At 42.6% G+C, this 22,197-nt stretch overlaps 1 protein-coding gene across 1 annotated transcript in view; it reads right to left on the reverse strand.

Moving 5' to 3' along the window:
- USP13 (ubiquitin specific peptidase 13) overlaps window positions 1–19,508 on the reverse strand; it is a 54,745-nt gene extending 35,237 nt beyond the window's left edge. Inside the window, exons 1-3 of the mRNA XM_075157332.1 lie at window positions 19,238–19,508; window positions 6,681–6,806; window positions 2,487–2,547 (exon numbers count right to left, since the gene is read on the reverse strand). Of these exons, the coding sequence (XP_075013433.1) occupies window positions 2,487–2,547; window positions 6,681–6,806; window positions 19,238–19,390 (340 nt within the window). The 5' untranslated portion in view covers window positions 19,391–19,508. The remainder of the gene's footprint in view (window positions 1–2,486; window positions 2,548–6,680; window positions 6,807–19,237) is intronic.
- Window positions 19,509–22,197: the final 2,689 nt, after the last annotated feature.

Below are 22,197 nucleotides of genomic sequence, written 5' to 3' on the forward strand. Positions count from 1 at the left end.
ATCCACACTGCCTAGCAACATCTAAACAATCTAGATTAAAGGCAGTTCATATATTTCAATGCACAATGTTACTATGCTTCCTGATTACATAGAACACTCTCAGCCAACACCCTCCAGCCTTCTCCAAAAGAAAAACAAAACAAAACAAGCCAAGCCCAAAACCTAATGCACGCATGCACATGCGCACACACACTTTGCTATGGATCTTTTAATGTTTAGGGAAAGATAAAGCTTCCAGTTGACTGACCCAACCAGTCTGTGTTTCTATTGCATTTGCTGGATAGCAGCAGTGCTAGGAAGTAATCAGTGAGCATCCAAAAGATGTTTTCCCAATACTAAGGAGATTGAAAAGGGTTTAGTATCTTTAATAGCTTTACATCAAAGAGGATTATAAGAAGCAATGTAACAAATGCCCAACCTGGACTGAGTTTGTACACAAAGCTTAAATCTCTGGGCCTTCAGGGAATTACTCAAAGACACCTAGAAAGCCAGTGGTGTTAGAGTTACCCATTGATCATTGTCTATTCTTTTCTGACAGGGTAAGCCCTAAATGGCAGGCCACATATATGGGTCGATAACACCCAGTTTGCTGCAAACCTCTACCATAGGTGCCCAAGGTCACAATGAGAAATTCAGAACTAAAACCACCTGTTAAGATGAGAAGTCCAGAAGCTCCAAACCAATGAGGAAGATATTGGATTAAGAGATAAGATGCCAAATTTTGCTAACCATCCCTGCTGCTGTCACATGCAAAATTATCAAATCAGCTGACCTCTCTGTGCTTTCATTTCCTCAGCTATGAATGAGGATAGCTTTTCTTTAAGCATGGCCAAAAAATAGCAAAATCTGCTGAGCCAAAGAAGTGGATACAAAGCATTTGGAGGCATGGAAGCACTATCTCAAAGACCAGAGCAGAGAGTTGATACTATTTTACTCCCAGCCAGCAGGGGCTGCAAAGAGGACTGCAGTAGAACAACAGACCAGATGAGATACATTTTCAAAAGTGCATTAGATTCCCGAAGTGCTGGATTAAATGGTGATAGTTCCATGTGCTAAATCCACCCCAGTGAAAGTGCACCACCTTCAGAAGTTGACTGGGACTAGGACACTTGGAACTGCTGCACCAGATCTACTCAGTGGGAACAAAATGCTCATATGCAAGGATGGAATTTGAGGACTCCAACATGGCACATCAGAGATACTATGCCATGTACACTGTGTGCTGGCATACCACAATGACAGGAGCCTCAAAAGGTATGCAGTAAATCAGCAAGAATAAAATTTGACCGTGCTTTTGTACTTCTTTTTTACACTCACATTGCTAACACTGTACAACCATTGCTGCATTGCAGCCAGCTTTGTTTCTGAGCCAATTATTTTATAAGCATCCAGTGACAAACATTATTTTCAATGTAAACTGACCATAAACGGCAGTTAGACCAGCATCTGCGACTTAACAGTCTCTTCCTACAAAAGAAGTTTCATTTCTTTATGACTCATCTCAAGACTTTTTTTTCTCTCTAAGCCCTCCTTGCAAAACTTACTCCAGACATTAACAGCAACAATTTAATCGATCACAATCTGCAAAGGCCTCTTAGGGACACATTCCACAGATCAAAGCAATTCCAAAGGGAGGCCATGCTATTGTTTCCCCTTAGCCATAAGAGCTGGCAATTGTAAAGAAAACATTTAACCTTCTCATTACCAGAAGAAAAATTCACTATTCACTATTAATACAGAGAGAATAAATAATAGATGAATAAGAGAAATACCACAGGTGGTGGGAGGAGGAAGAATATAGGCATTGCATCAAGTTCCCCTCATCCATATTTATGAGGCTCTCGGGTTTTCTGGGTAATCTGTATCAATGGATATTGGATGAAATGGACATGGTAAGAAAACTGCTTTCCATGAAAGAGGGGGATATAATTGTGAACATAACAGAGTAAGAATTGGTAAGAGATGCTCGTCATACATGTACTGTTGCATTCATTACAGGAGAGACCACAACATCACTTAAGAACATTTACCTGTGTAACAACTTTGAAATGATAACAACCCTTCCTATGACCAGCTGCTGAGCAGAACAGTGCCACACTGAGGCCCTGTTGTATCTAAACATTAAGTATAGATAAACATTTTAATAAAAGGGTGCTTTGTGTATATCACAAAGAGAGAGAAGGGACAGAATGAGTTCAAAAAATACCTATCAAACCCTAGGCTGTTTGAGAATAGCTGAAAGCCTACTTTAGATTAAAATTTTTCGTGTATACATACACGTATCTCTGAATATGCACCAAAATTGCTAAGAATTACTTATGTGTGGACCAACTTTAAAAACTAGAACCAAAAGTTTAAAAATATAACCCAACAGAAAAAGAAAACCCATAAGGAGCCCCAAAGCCAGACACAATGGTGTACAGAACCCAAGTACACATGCAGACAGGGTCAGAAAAGGACTGTGTGAAAGCATCTGTTCACAATACCTAAAAATAGCTTAGCATTCCTCCTTTTTGGTAAAGCTCCACCAGATGCCCCTGGTACCTTCTGGAAAGAGAAAAAGAAACAATTAAAAATCCATTAAGCGAGACAAGAGTAAATCAGCAATAACCCCATACCACCAGCATTTCTGACACACATCTATCCGTTCATGGTCCTTCTATTAAATCACAGCCTTTGCTGAGCAAGAATGTAAATCCTCTTCATTCACCTCTGACAATGGGATTCAACTCATCATTGCTTACTACCCTCATGGGGTGAGAAAGCCACCATCTGTATCCTCCATACTTTCCTCTGATAGCAATTAAGCAGAGCATGTGTCATGGTCACCATCGGTGATTGCTGTTCTATCAACAAGACAGGGACATCTAGCATCATTCAGACCTCTCACCACTAGATCCCCTACAGTATTTCTTAATAACTAAAGCTGAATTAGAGAGGGGAAGAAAAAGCTATTATCTGCATAAAAGATTCAATCCTTCATAACTAATTCCAGTACGACCACTTTGCTGTGATGTATTAGTTCTGCTAATTTTGTTCTATCCGGAAAAAAATGCCCTTTCCATCAGGATCCGTGCCTGCTTCCATTAAGATCAATCCAAGTTACAGCTATGCTTTCTTAATATTAGAGTGTATGGAGGAAACATGACAACACTCAAGCAATTGTTTAGGGGGGATTTTATTCTATTTTTTAATTTAAACTCCACAGCAGAGAATAGTAACTTCCAAGTGACATTCAGTTTCAAGTACTACTTTCCCAGTTCAAAATACCTCAAACTACTAGGGAAAAAATGCTAGTAGCTGAGGAAATGTAAAAGTCAATGCACTTGCTTCTCAAGCTGTTTTTTAACAGGTACCATTAAATCAAATCAAATTAAATCAAATAAGCCTCTGTGGCTATAATGCCAATGTGATGCATTATGTAGTGTATAACATTAGTGTAACTGGCGAGGTTGTTAGGTGACTTTTTTTTTTTTAATAATAATATTGGGATACAACAGGTGGAGAGAAACCAGCCAAGAACCTGTCAGCCTAGGGCAAGTTCATGTTTGCCTCTGCTCCTTGGTAGGCGAAAGGGTCACATATTTTGGGTGGTTCCCTTCACCATGTAAATAATGCTTTTGCCAAAGCAGACTGCTCAAATCATCAGTGAGGTCTTATACATCATAGGAAAGTTTTCCATTCTTAGAAAGAGCAGATGCCAACTAACACTCCTTGGCTGCACTTAAGAACAGAACCCATTATCCATATATATGAGCCCTAGGCAAAGGGAGTCAGGGTTGCAACTCCAGCTTTTTAAAAAAAAAAAATTCCTCATGAAGTGAAAATAACAAACAGAACTTTTTTTTCCTTAATACTACTGGAAAGTGGAAAGAAAGTAGCCAAGAATCCAAATCTATTTTAAAAAAGCAGCATCAATATACAACATAACCCAATTACAAATATATTATGAATAAATTACACATACTCCCAGGATTATAGCTTCAGAACTAAAAAAATGTTGTTTCCAATACTAGGAAGCTCTAATTGAATTCTAATGTCACCAAGTGGGATGTTGTGAAAGTCATTAAGATTAGAGATTTCAAATGGGAAGAATTCACATGGAGTGTTTATCACTGCCAGCCTGACATTAAATATTTCAGTTTGATTTTCCAAACTGCTGAATATATCTGAACTGGAATTGCTGATAGTCAATACTCCTGAAAAACACAGAACCTGCCAGTTTTTTACCTTGTTTCTCCACCTGTCAGAAATCACTGAAAATGTTTCCCATTCACAAAACAATTTTGGCTTCTAACAGATGTGACACACTCAGCAAATGGGAGTCCACACAATGCATCAGTAGTGGCATTAAATTCCGTTTGTGATGCTTTTCATACAAGGTGTCAGTGTAGCCTATTCTGCATTCCCTTTAACTGCACCATTGCCACATTTTTTATGACAGGGACATCAACGAATAATATCCAGGAACCCATCACTGTAGGAAATTTCATGCTTCTTTGACCAGTGTTTTCAACAGGGCTAAGGTACCACCATAGCACCAAGCTAAAGCTCTGCCCGGGGCTGAATACTACCCAGGCAGTTGTATACAACAGTCATACACTACAGAAAAGTGGCTGATCTAAAAATTCTGAAGAGTGAAATTTGGGGAAAAAGAAAAAAATCTATTTTCTTGATATAGCTAAGAATTTTACCAGAACTTGCACTTGTGCACATTTCTGATGATTCAGCAGATGCCTCTGGTGCTGATCTGCCACTGGCAGATACTCTAGCTCTACTTAAGCCAATAGGCTGAAGATCTGACCCTTATTTTCTAATTGAATTGTGACTCGTACTTAATCCAAACACCTTTGGAAGCAAACAGGGATTTCTGCAGCAATGCAGTGCATTCTGCAAGGATGATGCCAAGGGAACCACAGGCAAGAATAGCAGCCTCACTAAAAGAATCTTAAGATAGCATATCCAATGCCTTTGGCTTTACTGTATCCCACACCATCAAAAGCTTGGCTTAAAAAACCAAAACCACAATGCAGCATGTGCCAGACACTTCATAAAACTGTTCCAGTGAAGGCCTGATGTTTCACATCGCTCAAAAGAAAACATGGATAGCACGTAAGAAGCAAACAGTCATGGTAAACAAAATCCACAGCCAGCGTAAGAGGAATCCTATCTATCCATGCTAGATGACACAATCTTCACCTGTACTGTATAATCAAACACTGTTTCCTACCACATGACCCAGTGCACCAGTGCATCACCACCTTCAAACGTAGATGTCAGGCCCCTCTGCTACATCATGATTCACAAGGAGAAAAATAGGAACCACTGAACTACTTCAATTGAAGGTGTACGCAACACCAAACAACAGTCGGTATATTTGTTTCTCCCTTTTGGAGTTATTCAGTCTAATCTTTATCCAGGAAAGGAATTTTTGAGGCCTCATTTTAACCCCATTTTACCTTAATATTGAAAATTCCCAGGTCACATGCTGGAAGAAAGTTATATACATGGAAAGCTGACAGGATTTCTGCCCACCTGTCTCTAGTCCTAGATATCATCTTTCAAGAGTGTTAAATTCACTCAGAAGAACTGTTGCTAAAACTAGACTAGCCTCTCCAAAAACTCAGTTAGCAGTGTGAAGGAAAATGTTGCTATCACCCTTACGAGGAAAGACAATTCTAAAGTATAACAAACATCATTAACAGTCTCAATCTGGAAGACATGCAATCTACCTCACTATAATTCTAATAAAATATGAATAGTCATCTACTGGAAATAAGTAAGTGGTCAGGGCACTTTATATAACTCGGGGCCTTCATCACCCAGGGGAAACATTGCTGTAGAATGAGAAACATGAAGTATTCTGTCCTGCTCCAAGCAGCTATTTTAGGCCCTCTAACTTGCCAAAAGTGATAGAGCTTAGGGGAGAGGGAGCTATAAGCAAACCCAGTGCCTTCCATACAGCTCAGGTCAGAAGTCATTAACAGCCCTTGAAAGATGCCAGACAAACCACACACAAACAGATGTTATAAAAAGCACAGGTTAGAGATTACTGTTGATATGCAGTGATATTATGGAAGAACACTGAACATGAAGTTTGTATGTATACATCCATGTGGGCGGGAGGTGTAAGACTGAATGAGGTCAGTGTGTGGCTCTAGAATCCAGCACTAATTTAAGCTAAGTTTTAGATCCCAGGCCGGGTCAGGATTAGGGCTCATGCACAGAAATTTTAGTATGAAAAGAAGTCCTGTCACCCTGAGATGAAACCTCACAAAAAAAAAAAATATCTCAGAAGCTTCCAGCCAAATCTGAGCCAAAACCAGTAATTCTAAACTTCAAAGGCAAGTTTCAGAAAAGTATTTAGTTACCTACAGTATGCATGTAATATGCAGACAATACATGTGTGATACACAGAAGCGTGTAGTGAAAAACATCAGTGGAAGTCAGGCAACAAGCTGCCTTTAAGATCTGACTCTTTAGGGCTTTTGATTCATCTCAGAACTGAAGCTATAGGATTGGTTGGGATCCAAGCACCTGAATTTGATATCCAGCCCCAAATCTGAACATGTTCCTTTCTGTCATTCAAGATTTGGTCTACGTCTGAAATGCGTTACCTAAATGAGCACAAGACACGCAAAAACTGCAGGGGTAGTTAGTCGGGAAGCCACAAGTCTCACCTCTATCACATGTCGTTTCAGATGCAAATATACACACTGTCCTGTTTTCCGGTAATGCCTTTCAATGTGTTCCCTTCCAAATCCCAGAAATGTGTTCATGCACACATAGAGACCACCTTCTGAATCCTAAAAGGAATGACACAAATAGTTACAGCACAGAAGGAACTGAACAGGACACAAAGGACTCAGCAAGCAGAAAAAACAGAGAATTGAAGACCCTTTCTGTTTTAAGCACTTAAAACGTGGCTTTCATAACACATTATGGTGTTTACATTATCAGTCCTCTAAGAAACTTCCACATCATATCAGTCTATAGAAACTCCTTGAAATGGTTTACTTTACAATTACAGATTAGTGAGCATCCAAACTGGAGGTCTAGAAGTTAGTCTTGAAAAATTCTGCTTGAGTGCCCAATCCACAGAGATTGGTAGGCGCAGAAATTTGTAAAGCACAGAAACAATGAAGTACAGACATTTGTTTGAAATAGTAGAACTTTTTTTGGCCATTTGATTGCCAAGAACAACATTCCAAATCAGAAGCACGGCAGAGCTGATGGTACAGGGATTCAGCCACAACTTCTACTGTTGATCACAATCTTGTCCGAGAAAAACAGATCTCAAGTGATCTTACAGCTCTTAGAACTGGCTAACAAGAAAATTGGCAAGTGTTTTGTGAACATTCTTCAGTATCTATCAGGGATTCTCTCTATTCAGGCAATTAGAGTGCTGGCGACAAGGGCACAGCAAAGGAATATAAAGATATATATCCTGGTACTGATCACAAATGCTGACATTTCTGTAACATGACCTGGCAAGAGTCCCATCACTTCCTGCTCTCCCAAAAGCTGGGTGTTGATGCTGGCTGTTACCAGGGTCTTCCTCTGTTTTAATACTGCTCTTGGATCTCTCCTACATCATTCAGACTGCCAGAAGGACTTTCAGTCACCTGGTTCATTGGCGTTGGATCAATTTTTTAAGCCCTCTCTGGCATGTATTATTTTGAATAGGTGGTGCATAACGAAGATTGAACCTTTCAGAAGCACTGTGACCTTCCTTCTATTGTGAATGTGTTTGTGCTACTGGGTAGCACAGAACATCTCATGTTAAATTCCCCAAAGAACAACATGAACTAAACTCATCCATAAGCACCTTAGAAGGAAATTTAAAAAAAAAAAAAAAAGAAAAAACCCAACAAAACAAAACATTATCTACAGAAACAAGTCACGTTAGGTGCGTACATGCACATAATCACGTATTGAGAATTGTTACAGCAACGATTGCTTTGACAGGATACCACCTGATAGTGCCACACCTGAAACACTGTCCTGGTTTCGGCTGGGATAGAGTTGATTTTCTTCCTAGTAGCTGGTATAGTGCTGTGTTTTGGGTTTAGTATGAGAATAATGTTGATAACACATTGATGTTTTGCTAAGTAGTGCCTACACAGTCAAGGACTTTTCAGCTTCCCATGTTCTGCCAGGTGCACAAGAAGCTGGGAGGGAGCATAGCCAGGACAGCTGACCCAACTGACCCACGGGGTATTCCATATCATATGACATCATACTCAGTATATAAACTGGGGGAGGGGGCTGGGGAGCAGCAATTGTTGCTCAGGGACTTGCTGGGCATCAGTCGGCGGATGGTGAGCAATTGCATTGTGCATCACTTGCTTTGTATATTCTATTATTATTACTACTACTATTTTACTTTATTTTATTTCAATTATTAAACTGTCTTTATCTCAACCCACGAGTTTTCTCACTTTTACCCTCCTGATTCTCTCCCTCATCCCACCGGAGGGGGGAGGGAGTGAGTGAGCGGCTGTATGGTGTTTAGTTGCTGGCCGGGGTTAAACCATGACAAACACATTCAGTACAGTAAACCAAGAAGTTCTCTCCTGCCTGGCCTACCTCTCTTCAAGGCTCTGCCAGGCAGGAACCTCCACTCTACCTCAGAGCTGAGCTAAGCCAAGCCCCTCTCTCAGAGCGAGCACAAAGCTGCCAATCCTGCCACACCAGCCATGGCACGAGTTAGGCTCTCTCCAGTCCTGTGGACTGGAACAAGTAGCAGAGAGCAAGTCTGACAGAGATCATGGCTGATCTCCAATATTTTCCCTAACAAGCACCAGGTTAATACACCTTATTCTCTTCCAGAAAAGGAAGCTGAAGGGCTAATAGTGTTGAGCAGTTGTTGCTCATTTGATACCTGGCACAGACCAGCTAGGGCTTGACAAGTCTCTGCCCTCCCACCACTGTCCCAAAACCAGGCTTGAATGTGCCACTCTAAACCCAGTTAATTCGCCCCAACCTGTTTCAAAGACTGGCACTGAGTATTTCTGTAGGACTTGAAGGAATCTAAACTTCCAGCTTACCTACAACCCTCATCCATACCTGTATGCTACTCTTTCAAACATGCTCGTTTTTATCAATATAACTAAAGCCAGAACTGAGGAACTGCCTCAAACACCAATAAATACTGGTACTTCCACGGCAGCCAGCAGAGCCAAGGAGCTGAAGAACAGAACATGAAGAGAGATCAGCAAAGGATGTTTTACCCCAAGACTTTAGAAAATATCCATCTCTTCTGCTTTTCTTAATGTGAACCAACACATACAAGCTTCAGCTTTTCAGATTTAGCTGAAAGATGCACATGTAATATATAGTTATACAGCTGTTGCTTTACCTACCTCAAAAGAAGAAAATATCACATTGAGCATTCCAGGATTCAAATATGCAATGTGAAGCAAGGGTTTAGACTATCTGCCATTCACACTTAACATACACCATGAAGTCATTCTTTCAGCATCTAGATATCACAATGATTGTCTCTCTGCAGAGTAAATAGTAAACTATTTAGCCATCTCATTTCTGAGCCACATAATCCCCATCTGAGATTCTATTTTAAAAAAAAAACATAGCTCCTTTGAATTTGAAATATTCACAGCCTTGAGAACAGGGCCAATATCTACAATTGCGCTCAGAAGTAATGAAGTGGTTAAAAGAAACTACCCCTGTGCCTGGGAAGATCATGGAACAGATCCTCCTGGAAGCTCTGCTAAAGCACATGGAGGACAGGGAGGTGATTCGAGACAGCCAGCATGGCTTCACCAAGGGCAAGTCCTGCCTGACCAACCTAGTGGCCTTCTATGATGGAGTGACTACATCAGTGGACATGGGAAGGGCTACAGATGTCGTCTATTTGGACCTCTGTAAGGCCTTTGACACGGTCCCCCACAACATCATTCTGTCTAAACTGGAGAGGTATGGATTTGATGGGTGGACTGTCCAGTGCATGAGGAATTGGTTGGATGGTCACATCCAGAGGGTAGTGGTCAACGGCTTAATGTCCAGATGGAGATCGGTGACAAGTGGTGTCCCACAGGGGTCTGTATTGGGACTGGTACTGTTTAATGTCTTCATCAATGACACAGACAGTGGGATTGAGGGCACCCTCAGCAAGTTTGCAGACGACACCAAACCGAATGGTGCAGTTGACACATCTGAGGGACGGGACACCATCCAGAGGGACCTCGACAAGCTCAAGACGTGGGCCCGTGTGACCCTCATGAGGTTCAAGAAGGCCAAGTGCAAGGTCTTGCACCCGGGTCGGGGCAACCGCCGGTATCAGTACAGGCTGGGGGATGAAGGGACTGAGAGCAGCCTTGCCGAGGAGGACTTGAGGGTACTGGTGGATGAAAAGCTGGACATAAGTCGACAACATGCGCTCGCAGCCCAGAAGGCCAACCGTATCGTGGGCTACATCAAAAGAAGCGTGGCCAGCAGGTCAAGGGAGGTGATTCTGCCCCTCATGGATTTGTCCTCTACAAGAGAATCCTACAGGTACCCAAAAATATACAGTGTTGTCATTCTAGGGTCTCAGGAACTTTGTTTACAATTTTGTTTTCTTGGAGACCATTCTCTCTTTTTCTGGAGGGAATCCAAGAGACCACCGAACCGTTTCTGATAAGCAGCCTATGACAACAATCTGACACTTTCAGTGTACGAGCTAAATGTAGCATCTGAGTAAGTTGGTTGTGGTTACTAACAAAACAGTTATTTCTCCTGGAGAATGTAGGCAGACTATTCTCTCACGTAACTTGGAAAGAAGTGGACAGACTGTTCAAAAGCCTAAAAGGTCACAGCAAAACAGGGGCACATGTGAAAAAGCCACCTTTGCAAAAGGCTGTATAAAGAATACAGCCCCTGTTTGGTGCTCAAAAAACACTTAACTGTGATCTAAGACAGGCTTTGTGCTGCTGAATTTAACCCTACTAAGCACACAACCAGTTCTGGAAGGAACAATACTTTACATAGGCTGTGGCATGTAAATCTTTGTAATCAACATTCATTTTAGATATGTATGAAAGTTTGTACTAGAGGAAGGCAACAAATTTAAAGTACTGAAGACACTATTTTACACCAGAAAAGTACAGCTTGTCTGAGAGACAAAACCAGGAGTTTTAGATGGGTTTTCTTCTCCCCTCACTCTTGCCACAGCATGTAGTGGGCATGTAGTGTGAAGTTTAGGATAAAGTAATGTATAAACATTGCCTTCCCTTATTACTCCAATCTAAAGACATTGTTGGTGCAGAAGCTTGTACTTGCTGCTCAGGCCTTGATCACTACCCAGAAGGCCACTCGAGAGTAGACTAGTCTTCTTGCCCTCTAAGCAGAGGGAAAAGTGATTGCTCTTCACTGTATTTCTCCCTGTTCTTTGCTGCTAAGATGATCACAGTATGCAAGGTGCTTTATTGATAGAAAGGGAAACACACAGTCCACACCAGGGAGAAAAGTGTTAAAAAAAAAAAATATCTCTTCTTACTTATTTAGATAATAACTCATGTTTTGCAGAGGTAAGATGAGGAGGGAAAGGGACAGGGAATCCACAGTGAAAGAGAGCTAAAATGCAACAGAGTCACTCCCTCTCAGGCCTGAAAAACACAGCAAGGAAATCAGTGGATGAGAGGTCTGGCAAACACAAACGCCAGTCCACAAGGAAACAGAGAGAGATCACCACCTCACCTCACACACGCTCATGGCACCAGACACTAATAGCTTTCAACCACTACTAACCTGATCAGGATTTGAAGTAATGACCTGAATCCCATTACCAACCCCCAGAACCATTTAGACCCCTCAGGAAAATCTAGGATTTAGCAATTTCAACTCCTGAGGTGGCTCAGACAATAATGAATTTATAAAAATACAATTGCTGTGGTGACCTACTAACACGACAAACAGTTCCAGACTTGGGCACAATGTCTACTATACAGGTGTTGGCTTTAGATCCACTAGAACAATGGTAAAACTTGCTAATATAGGTATCAGAGAAGAGAGTAAAATGGCACCTCATGCCTTCACAAGTCTCCATACCCAAATATAAAGAACAAAAAGTTCTTTCATCCTATCACATATAAAGTAAAAAGTGCCAGTTATGACAGAGGGTCACTGCCATGGTTTCCATGAGAGTGTTTCCCTACAAAAACTATGACCATACACAACTGTTACAGGCTCTATTCAGAGTGTCCGTTGATCAGGAATCACCATAATTAATCTGGCTGTGGTCACAAGACTCTTGTTGTATAACTACAATCCAATCTTTAATATATTTTGAAAAGTTACAGGATCATCCCTAACATACACATATTGCATTGAATCCCACAATAGTGTAACTAAATGACAGATATTTTATTTCAGGACAGGCTTAAAAAGAATAACAGAAGTTTCAGCACTTAATATTCATCTTAACAATACATAATAATTTACAATGAGGAATAAAAAGAAAGCCTGTCTCTGTGATGCACCAGTATTACTTACATTGAAGCAAGGGAAAAAAACGCAAAGCAAACCAAAGCCAACCAATTGAACACAATAGCACATACAAATGGCTCCAGCAAAACAAAAAGTTCACTTTCAAGTTTCCACTGCAATAAATATGGTAACTTCCTAGGGGGGTGGGGAGGGAGAAGAGGGGGTAGGGGTCAACCCAAAAAATGTGTGCCAAAGGCCAGGAATATATCTAGTCACATTCAAAAGGAACATGGGATATGAACACTGGCCTAAGTCTGCCTTTTAGACAACTGTCCTCTGTCACCCAAAGGTGACAAGGAAGCAATGGTGACAAAAGGAAAGCAGAAAAGGAATGATAAGAGGGTAAAATTGGGCATCTGGTAAAGGGGAGGAGAAGGAGAACCAACAGAATCAGAAAAAGGAATGGAACGACACAGAGGTACACAAGCATTGATGTGAAAATATGTAGAAGCAGTGAAGAGGAGCCATGTACTACTGGAACTGGTGAAAAACAAGAGAGATGGGAAAAGAAGAGCTGGGTTGGGCAGAGAAACAAAGGACAAATGATCTGGCAGTAGGAAATAAAGTACAGGGCTTCTAATAACAAATATCAAAGTTACTATTTACTATTTTATCACACTTTGTGACAGCAACATGCAACATACTGAACAGCTTGAAGAAAGCACACATCATTAAGATTAAAAACGTATCAGGACTCTGTGGTTCTGATGTTATGCGGACAACCAGATAAAGTTATAACAGTTATATTACAGTTTTGAAAGGTTTAAAATCCTCCATGTACTGGACTAAATGCCAACTACTAGGGATGGCACTGGATATTTCCCTACCAGCAGATTATTTCACAATTGCTTAACAAAGGTGTCCAGTATCTCCTTTGTAGCTTCTAGATGGGCACGTGGACAAGGCCAACCCAATACAACACTTACAACATTTCCTGGGAAGAAAAAAGCTGAGTGGGCTAGTCAGTCACTGAAATGAAACCAAACCACCATTCCTAGAGGTGGATTGACTGCTCATTCACATGCGTAAGTCATAGGTGGACTCCAGAGCAGAGCATATGTAATTCTTGTTCAAGAAGCAGTATCTTGTACAAGTCACACTCACAGGCAGGATCAAGGCTTCACGATAAGTGAGCAGATACAATGGCAAAACTAACATTAGGTCATGAGTACTTCTAATCTGCAACCAGGAATACAGAACTTCCATCCATCAATCAACAGTTTTGGGTCAAGTTATCCAGGTGCAGATTGCATGGGCCACGGATAGAGATGTCTCAGATCATCACAGCTTACTTCCTAGCTCAAGCCCAGTACCGCATCTCAAGCAGTGCCACCTGTACTGCTTCCATGGCAGCTTAGATTTAGAGAGCGCCTCATGATTTTTGCTTTGTGCAGAGCCCTAGCCATACAATTCTGTTGGTTGCAAAGACAGTGCTGTGGTTCCAGAACAGGAAATCTAGGGAGAAGAGTTGAGAGGAAGCCTAATGGTTCCACAGCGATTCAGCAGAGCTCCAGAGTTGTCCGTCTGCATCTCTGGGTTTATTCTCTAGCACTCCAGGTACCTTACAATCAAAGTCTCTCTGCTACCCAAAATATTCCAGCCCACCATTACTCTGGATAACAGGATAACTAAAGTTTAGTCAGATATAGAGGGAAAGGCTAATTAGATCCAAATTTAGATCAAACCCACAGAAATGCACAATGCACATACACACTGGTTGTTCTCCAAAGCTGCATAGTTATTTCTCATTTGTGAGCCACTGCAGGCACAACCCTTACTGATTTTACCATTCTCCAACTTTGGAAGACCATGTAGTTAACCTTAGTGTCCTAGTGCACTCCCTGCCAGCAAAAACTCGCCCATGGGACAGCTTTGGTATCTCCCTGTGATGCAAAAGTACAACACTGCTTTGATTTTTCAGGTGATCACCCACCACTGAGCAATTCACTGCCTCAATAATTTGGAGGTCATTTTGCAGCTAGGCCAAAATCTTTTGTCTGTAGTATTCAATTCGTCTTGGTGTATTCAATCCTCTTATTTGTTTCCTCACTGCTGCTCCTGTCCCATCAATAGAAACAAGATACCAGCCTACCACTCCCAAACAGTGGCCCCAGTGACTTTCTAATTTTCTTCAAGGAATACTGACCAAAAGAACAGCCAGATAGAAGGTACTTATATCTAGAAAGCTTCATGCAGCGTGGTCGCTGATGTCCTTTACAAACTGCAAACTCTCAAGGATTTCAGTCTCAAGTGTACTATCTAATAAACAGCCGAGCATCAGCACAGTTTAGCCTTTGGGAATTGTCCTAACATACAGAGTCCCCGAGCCACAAAAATGAAGTCAGCAAGATTCACAAAGGAAGCTGTTGTCAGCAGCAAGGTTTTCCAGCAAGCTTTAAGCTGCTCAAACAAACACAGTCCTGCAATCTACAGAACCAGATTGCTTGGTCCTGTCGCTGTGTCGGACTCATGACCTGTGCTGTGGTTGTAACCAATGCCCTTCGTGGGGAAGGCTTCAGGGCCTTCCATCTAAGACATGCATAGCCTGCACGTAAGCCCTTCTTATACTCCAGTCGGTATCCCTTTTCTAGCAGTTGCCTCTCCCTCGGATGCATCTGGTCTAAAATGATCAGAGGTCTTTGAGACAAGGATCCCATTAAAAGGTGGAATTTCCAGCCGAGTACTACACTTCTATACAAATAATGAGAACAAAAGACTATATAAATGCAACCTTTTCGCCTCCTGCGTTCTCCTAAACACAAAGTCAAGCTCATCTGCAAAAGAGGAAGAGAGATCACAGTGGACAAAATAGGAGAGAAGAAACCTACATCACAGCGGCACAGATACAGAAAAAGTCACCAGGAGGGACTGTGCATCAGATGTGAAAAATGAGAGGAACAGGATTTCATCTGTCAAATAGTAGGGAAGTGGGAGGCTACCATAGCAGCTGAGCCAGTCACTACAGGGAGTGATACTCAACACTAGGCCGAGCTTGTGTTTTGTAGGCAGCCTTCCTTCCCGTCTCTATTCCCACATAAAGAATCAATGGCTAACTGGAGTAGAAGCCCTCATCAGGGAAATACAGTTTTTCCAGAAGCCACCAAAAAAACAGAAAACTCATTAAAAATTAAGTCATAAAAAGGCATATTTTCTAATCCTATGAGACAAGCAAACTAAAAAGCGTCACGAGGGCTCTTAAGTGCACAGAAATTTGCCTCCTGTTTCTGCTGAATTTCCTGGAAACTAACCCTAGTATGTTCTGTTGAAAGTAGGCCAAATCTAAGGACATGAATTTCTCATCTGTTTAGTGATCTTTCTAACAATACTACCTTTCTGACAAGATCATCATGCTATGGTTAATCCACATGCAAAAAATACACTGAATATCCACTGTACCTCTCCTACACTCACACTTCTGAAATCTCTCAACTAATGACTCTCTTTGCAGCACGAAGGTGCCATTGTTCTCAGATCTTAACCCAGGGAAGTAAGGTTTAAAACTCATGGAAAGGGAACAGTGGGTCAACCAATTTTGAGAACGTAAGTGAAGCTGCCTGTAACCACTAGGACATAAATCTTCAGTGACACTACACCACTTAAATCTGGACAAGAGGACACAACTGAGAGAGTGACAAACACTTCTGCAAAAGCCAGGTCTCGCAGCCACGTTAAACTTTGCACAATTGGAAGTAAAAGATGGAGCCACTCACACCCAGTACCTCATGTTCTTTGGCACCCCCTGACATGAACAGCTCTGGTTTTGACCATCCCACCCTTCTTGATCCTTTTCAAAATTGCTGCGGAATCTTTCTCTATAATAATAACTCTTTGTACTCTAATACTCATAGGTCTGATGGTGTTTAGTGTATCTTAAAGATCAGAACACTTACTTACAGGGAAAGTAACAATATACAATTAGTATAGCTAAAGAAACTTGAGTATAAAGCTGTTGTGTGACCGGGTATGTCACTTTAAAAGATGCAGACAAATATTCAGGAAATTCACTTCTTTGGAGAAGAAAAAAAAAGAAGGGTAAAGCTTGAGAGACAGTCTTATGCTGTTAACGAATGAAACTACTGAAATAAGATCAGTATTGAAGAAAAGCGAGAGAACAAAACATCTTGCATTGAGTTGACTCCAGAGACATGCTGAAGTTAGTATTCTAACAAGGAGCGTATTTAAAATGGCAACATAAGAAGATGTGAGGAAATACTAAGAAATACTAATACTGAGAAATAAGCTTACAAGAGAAAACACCTCCCCCATCAAAAATGTAATCTGGAATTTTACCATGGATGATAAAATCAAGAGCATGTTTTTCAACATTGATCATTTACTTTAATATTATAAGAAAACAAACAAACAACCTGTGTACCTTCTTTCAAAAAGACGCAGACAGCTCTATAGGAAGAGGTTCGCTTAAGTTATACATAACTAACCTGAGAAAATAAGTCACTAAACCAACCTAATACAAAGCATACAGACATAAACATCTCCCTTTAGCCAAGGCAATAACCTGACTGTATCCCTTCACTTTCCTTCTGAATGAAAGACTTAAAACACAGCTTTGCTATTTTCAATTTGCAGATGTCAGTGTTTTACCCAAGAAAACACACATTTGCCCTTTAGAATCATCATCCTAGAAACAATATCCAAGTATCTGTTAGATTATATGGGAATAAAAAATAAAATCTGAGACACGTCTTTTGCCCAGCTGAGCTGAGGAGTGATATGGGCTGAAAAGCCGTAGAAAACAATAGAAACTGAGACTAGTTTTATTTTTACTGGTACTGCATAGGTTTAGTCAAGCCTTTTGCCCAGTGAATGCCTATAACGCAATTTAAACAAAAAGCTTTAACAGCAGAGGGCAACATTTTCCAAAATCTAAAATCGCTTCGCAATAAAGTCAAAGGATGAAATGTTTTTGAAGGAAGAAAAAGAAAAAAAAAAAATCACACATGGCGATTCTAACTCCTTTTGCTACTTTTATACATAGTTTCTGCTAAGTTAATTTAAGTTTTGCTCAAATGTTTTATGTTTTGTTCAAACATACTGTTTTGCTAAAGACACCTTTTGCTGTGTTTACTTGAGGCTTGTTGGGGGTGGTGGTGATTGGTTGTTTTTTAATTTGTAGCAGTATTTAATATCTCTTCCTACAGTTAACAGAAACTTTTTATAAACTATAATGTTGAAGAAGCCTGAAAGTGTTACTAAAAACATCAACCATGCATTCAGTCGAGCAGAAATTTGAAGGAAAGATTGTGGTACATCGGTTTTCCCCCCAAAAACCTTATTAAGTATATAATGCAATTAGCACCTCTGCAGTAGAGTCTGATTTGGCAGTTTTAATCAGACTGCCTCCCAGTACAGTCAGGGCTGCTGGGTGACACTTGAGATCTGAAGAGTGTGGGTAAAAATAACCACTGTTCAACAAGACATGATGAACACCAGACAGCTGAGTCACCTTTAAAACCAATTTTGATCTTCTGTATTAGAAGGAATTATCAAAGAGAGGGGGATAAAGGATTCAAAAATCTGTCTGAAAGGTATCTTTCATTGAATATTCTGTAATGTAAACCCTGAGCCTCCCTTTGATTGCTGGCATTGACTTTACCATCAATATTTAGTGCTCAATCACCTCTGGGAAACTTCAGCTTCATGTAGAGAAGCAACTTTTAACAAAATTTCAGCTCCATTTAAAAAGTGTAATTTCTAAGCACCTGTTTCTTACACAGCATTGACTGTTAGTATTTATGAAGGCTTCCAGTATTATCAGCAAAGTTAAAAATTAGTTAGGCCCCAAATCTGCCACTAAACACATGCAATCTGTGGAGCTTGTGGATGTTTTGCAAGACAGCTATAACACCACAGAAAGTTTACTGCACATCAAACATTCATCTAATAGCAAATGAAACAAGCTAGTGGGGAAATACTAGAAGTTCGTTGAAGTCCAGTGATGTAACTGAAACCCTGGGAGAGAAAGTGTTTCAGGAGGACTTTCACATTGATTTTTAGATTAAGCCTTTACTTTAGAAGTTTTCTCTGAAGATTTTAAAAAGAATGAGCACCGAGACAGTAGGAAAACAAAACGATTGGCATCTGCTAGCCAAAATATGCAAACAAGAAGGCCAGCTACGGCCCCTTTTTACTACCTCAGTGTGAAAGTAAAAACAAGGGCTCCCGCGGGGAGCGGGCAGAGCTCGGACAGCCAGTGCCCATTTCTCAGCAGGCAGGAAAGTTTCCCAAAACCCGCAAAATCCCCGTGTCTAAGCAACCACTTCAGACCGCCTTAAGGAGGAAGATAAATAAACAAACGAAAGAACGAACACCGATACTGCGTACGAGCCGGCAGCGACGTACCGTGAGGAGCCCCGACCGCAGCAGACCGCACACCGGCCGCGCAGTGCGGGGCACGGGGCAGGGCAGGGCCGCGACCCCCACGCGTGGCGGGGGAGGCATTGCAGCCCGGCCGAGGAGGGCGAGGGGAAACCTGGCTGCGAGGAAGCCACGGCAGGTGGAGGCAGCGGGCTGGCAAAGAAAGGGATGGGGGAGATTGTGAAGCCTGAGGGGGAGGCAGCGGCCCGGGGAGAGGACGAGTGGCTGCCCTCGGAGCGGGGGCTGCAGCGCGGAGCGGGGAAGGGGCCGCAGGAGGGGCGGGTTTGCCGCAGGGCGCCGGCTGAGGGCAGGTCGGTAGCCCGCGGCGGGGAGGGGGAGCGGAGGCAGCCGGGGGCGGCTTCGCTGCACTCACAGGCGAGTCGTAGGAGAAGGCACACTCCGTCTTGTAGACCCGGTCCCCTGACTTGGGCACCCGGATCGTGGGCATGTAGGGGACGAGCAGCTCGCCCAGGTCCCCGGCGGCCATCTGCGCATCGCCGCCGCTGAAGAGCGCGGCCCGCTGCATGCTCCCTTCCTCCGGCCGGCCGGCCGACGGCGTGCGGGCAATGCGAGGGCAATGGAGGCGGAGGGCAGCCGGGCCCGGGGCAGGGCGGCGGCGGCGGCGGCGGCGGCAGCGGGTAGCCGGGCCCGAGGGAGGGGAGGGGGAGGGAAGATGCTATTTTTAATCCAATGGCAGCGGGAGCGGCACCAGCTGCGGCGGCGACGGCACTCGGGGGTCCCCGCGAGGGCGGGAGGGAGGGGCAGGGCGGCGGGGGCGGGTCGCGGCCGGCGGCCCCCCGCGGCCTCCGCTCGTCCCTCGGCGGCGGGCGCCGAGAGGTGCCTGCGGGGGCGGCCGCGGGCTCTGGGGCGGCGAGGCCACTCTCCTGAGGTGATTCCCGCCCCGCGCGCGTGCCACGGGCGACCGTTAGGTGGCAGCCGGCGTCGCGCGGCCGCCCCGCTTCCCCGCCGAGGCCCCGCGGCCGGGGGAGCCGGAGGGGTCACGCAGCCCTGCGCGGCCGGGGCTCCCTCCGCGGGGCTGTGCTGGCGGGCGGGGCAGGAAGGGACCGCGCACGCTTGTTTACGCGTTTTGCCAGAAAACCTTCATTTCCACGAGAGGAGGAGGGTGGAGACCTGGTCTCCCTGTGTAGCTCAGAGCAGGTTCCCCTTTGACTGGTAATGCTCTGCTACAGGCTTTTTTATTTATTTTTAAGCAATTAAATACTATATATTTTAATTCTCAGCTGCAAGTTCACGTGCCTAAAATAAGGCTGCGAAGTCTCTAACCTATAATTAACTGCAGGCAGTGCCCGTTGGGTACAGATGTCTCCTGGCGTGTACGAGGGAGCCTGTCACCGTCCCGCTATGGACGGTGTGGACGGTGTTGTATGTCGGCCCCTGCCTGAGCGGTTCGTACCCTGCCAGGCCAAGCAGAATGGGTTGGTGCGGAGGAACGGGCTGTTGGGATACGGAGCGGGAATGCCCAGTCTGAGATGCCCTAGGAAGCCTGCGGCAGTGCCAGTAGCCAAACCCAGATTTCATGTCTTGAGGGACAGTACCTTTAGCTTAAAATGACCTTTTTTTGGCATTTGCTGTTTCTTTTTGCTTTTCACTTCGAAAGAATACTGTTAGGGGAAGGAGGAATAGAGTGAAGTAACTTTGTAGGAAAAAAATATTGGAATATGTTTTTCAAGCAATATCTAATACCATTGCATATGCCTGACAGCAGCAGAATTAAAGAAATTATTGATCCATTTAAAATGAAGACGTATAGTGTAGACAAATAGCCTTCCACCTGTAGTCCACATTACATCCAAAGATTCATCGATCACTTCCAAGCAGATGATGTGACCCTTGCTAGAACCACCTTTTACCTCAAAAACTACGTTTCAAAATGTAGTTCTAGTAAAATCTCAATTAACAACAGAACTGAAAAATAAGTTTGTATCCAGCTATGAAGAAACAGGCTGTGAAAGTGAGCAGACCAGTGCAGTCTGTTCTCAACAATTTTTCTAACAAAAAACCAAGTGTTGGGAACAATGTGAAATACCAAGGGCAGAATGTCATGTCAATGGAACGGCTTTAGACTTACTCAAGAACATCAAAGACTTGTGAGCATCGTTGGATGCTGGATAAAAAACACAGATTAATACAGGGTCACCAGACAGATTTATTTTGCCTGAGAAGGCTTCGTGCTTTTTTAATGGCCTCTTTTATGATTAACTCAGCATTTATAAACGAGAGCCATAATAAGACACAAAAAGGACAAGTCAAAGCACTGATACAAAAATCAATCAGTGTCTTTCTAATGTTTGCAAGTGCTAGGAAGCAGCAAACAAGGCGGTCTTCCCTTAAAATAACCTGTGCAAAGTTGCTGAACATAAAGAAATTCCTTACGTGTTTTAACAGTTTGAAACCACAAGATGACCAGGGGTTACTAAAGGACTTGGGCTTATTTCCTTAAAAAAGTGGGAATTTTGAATATGGGCAGGTAGTTTAGGGTCACAAACTGTAAGAGGCACTTTCCATCACTCTCTCGAGGGAATTAAAACCGGAGGAATACCGTGGCCGGTAGAACCTGAGGAAACACATCCCTCTAGTGGCAAAAGTCTGCCAGATAAAGAGAGCACCCTCCATATTCCCTACGGAGTTGTCAAAAGTGTTGTACAAAAATAGCTGCGCAGATCTGAAAATGCATGCTAGGTGTATGTGTGGAGGTCCTCAGGTGCAACTTGCCTTATTCGCCTTATGTATTTCTTAATTTGTTCTTGGTTAATAGCAGTTGGATGGCACATTTCCACTTGTTTTTTTATATAAACTCTTTTACTTTGCTTTTTTAATTCCAATTCACTCTGGAAAAGAAGCCTTTGAGTTCTCCTAAATGCTACGAGAAAGGTTTACCCTTTTGATCTCCAAAATTGCTTATGTGGCCTCTCTACGTTAAATGCATTGGGAGTATAAAGTTTGAAGTTTTCCTCTTGAGATTTTGCTGTCAAAACTTACCTTTTTAGGTACTAAAAGCTGTGTAACCACACAGCAGAAGATGGTATCTGTTCACCCAGCAGTGATAAGATGATCCATAAAACCCATTAACTACTGTCAATCTATACCATTCTCCCTGGCTTGGTCCTTGCTCTTCAGACATCTCGCAATCCTTTCATAACAACCTTCATTAAGCAGTTTCCTGTTTTTCCCTTCTTCATCTTACTAAGCCTGTTACAGGAAGTAGAAAGCTAACAGTATCAATAACTTGAATATATTGCTAAAATGTTAGATATACAGCAGTTACTAGGAAAATACTTAGTTTAATATTTGTCCACTTAGATTCTTCCTACT

This window comes from Calonectris borealis, chromosome 9 (genome assembly GCF_964195595.1).
Source record: "Calonectris borealis chromosome 9, bCalBor7.hap1.2, whole genome shotgun sequence".
Taxonomy (NCBI): domain Eukaryota; kingdom Metazoa; phylum Chordata; class Aves; order Procellariiformes; family Procellariidae; genus Calonectris; species Calonectris borealis.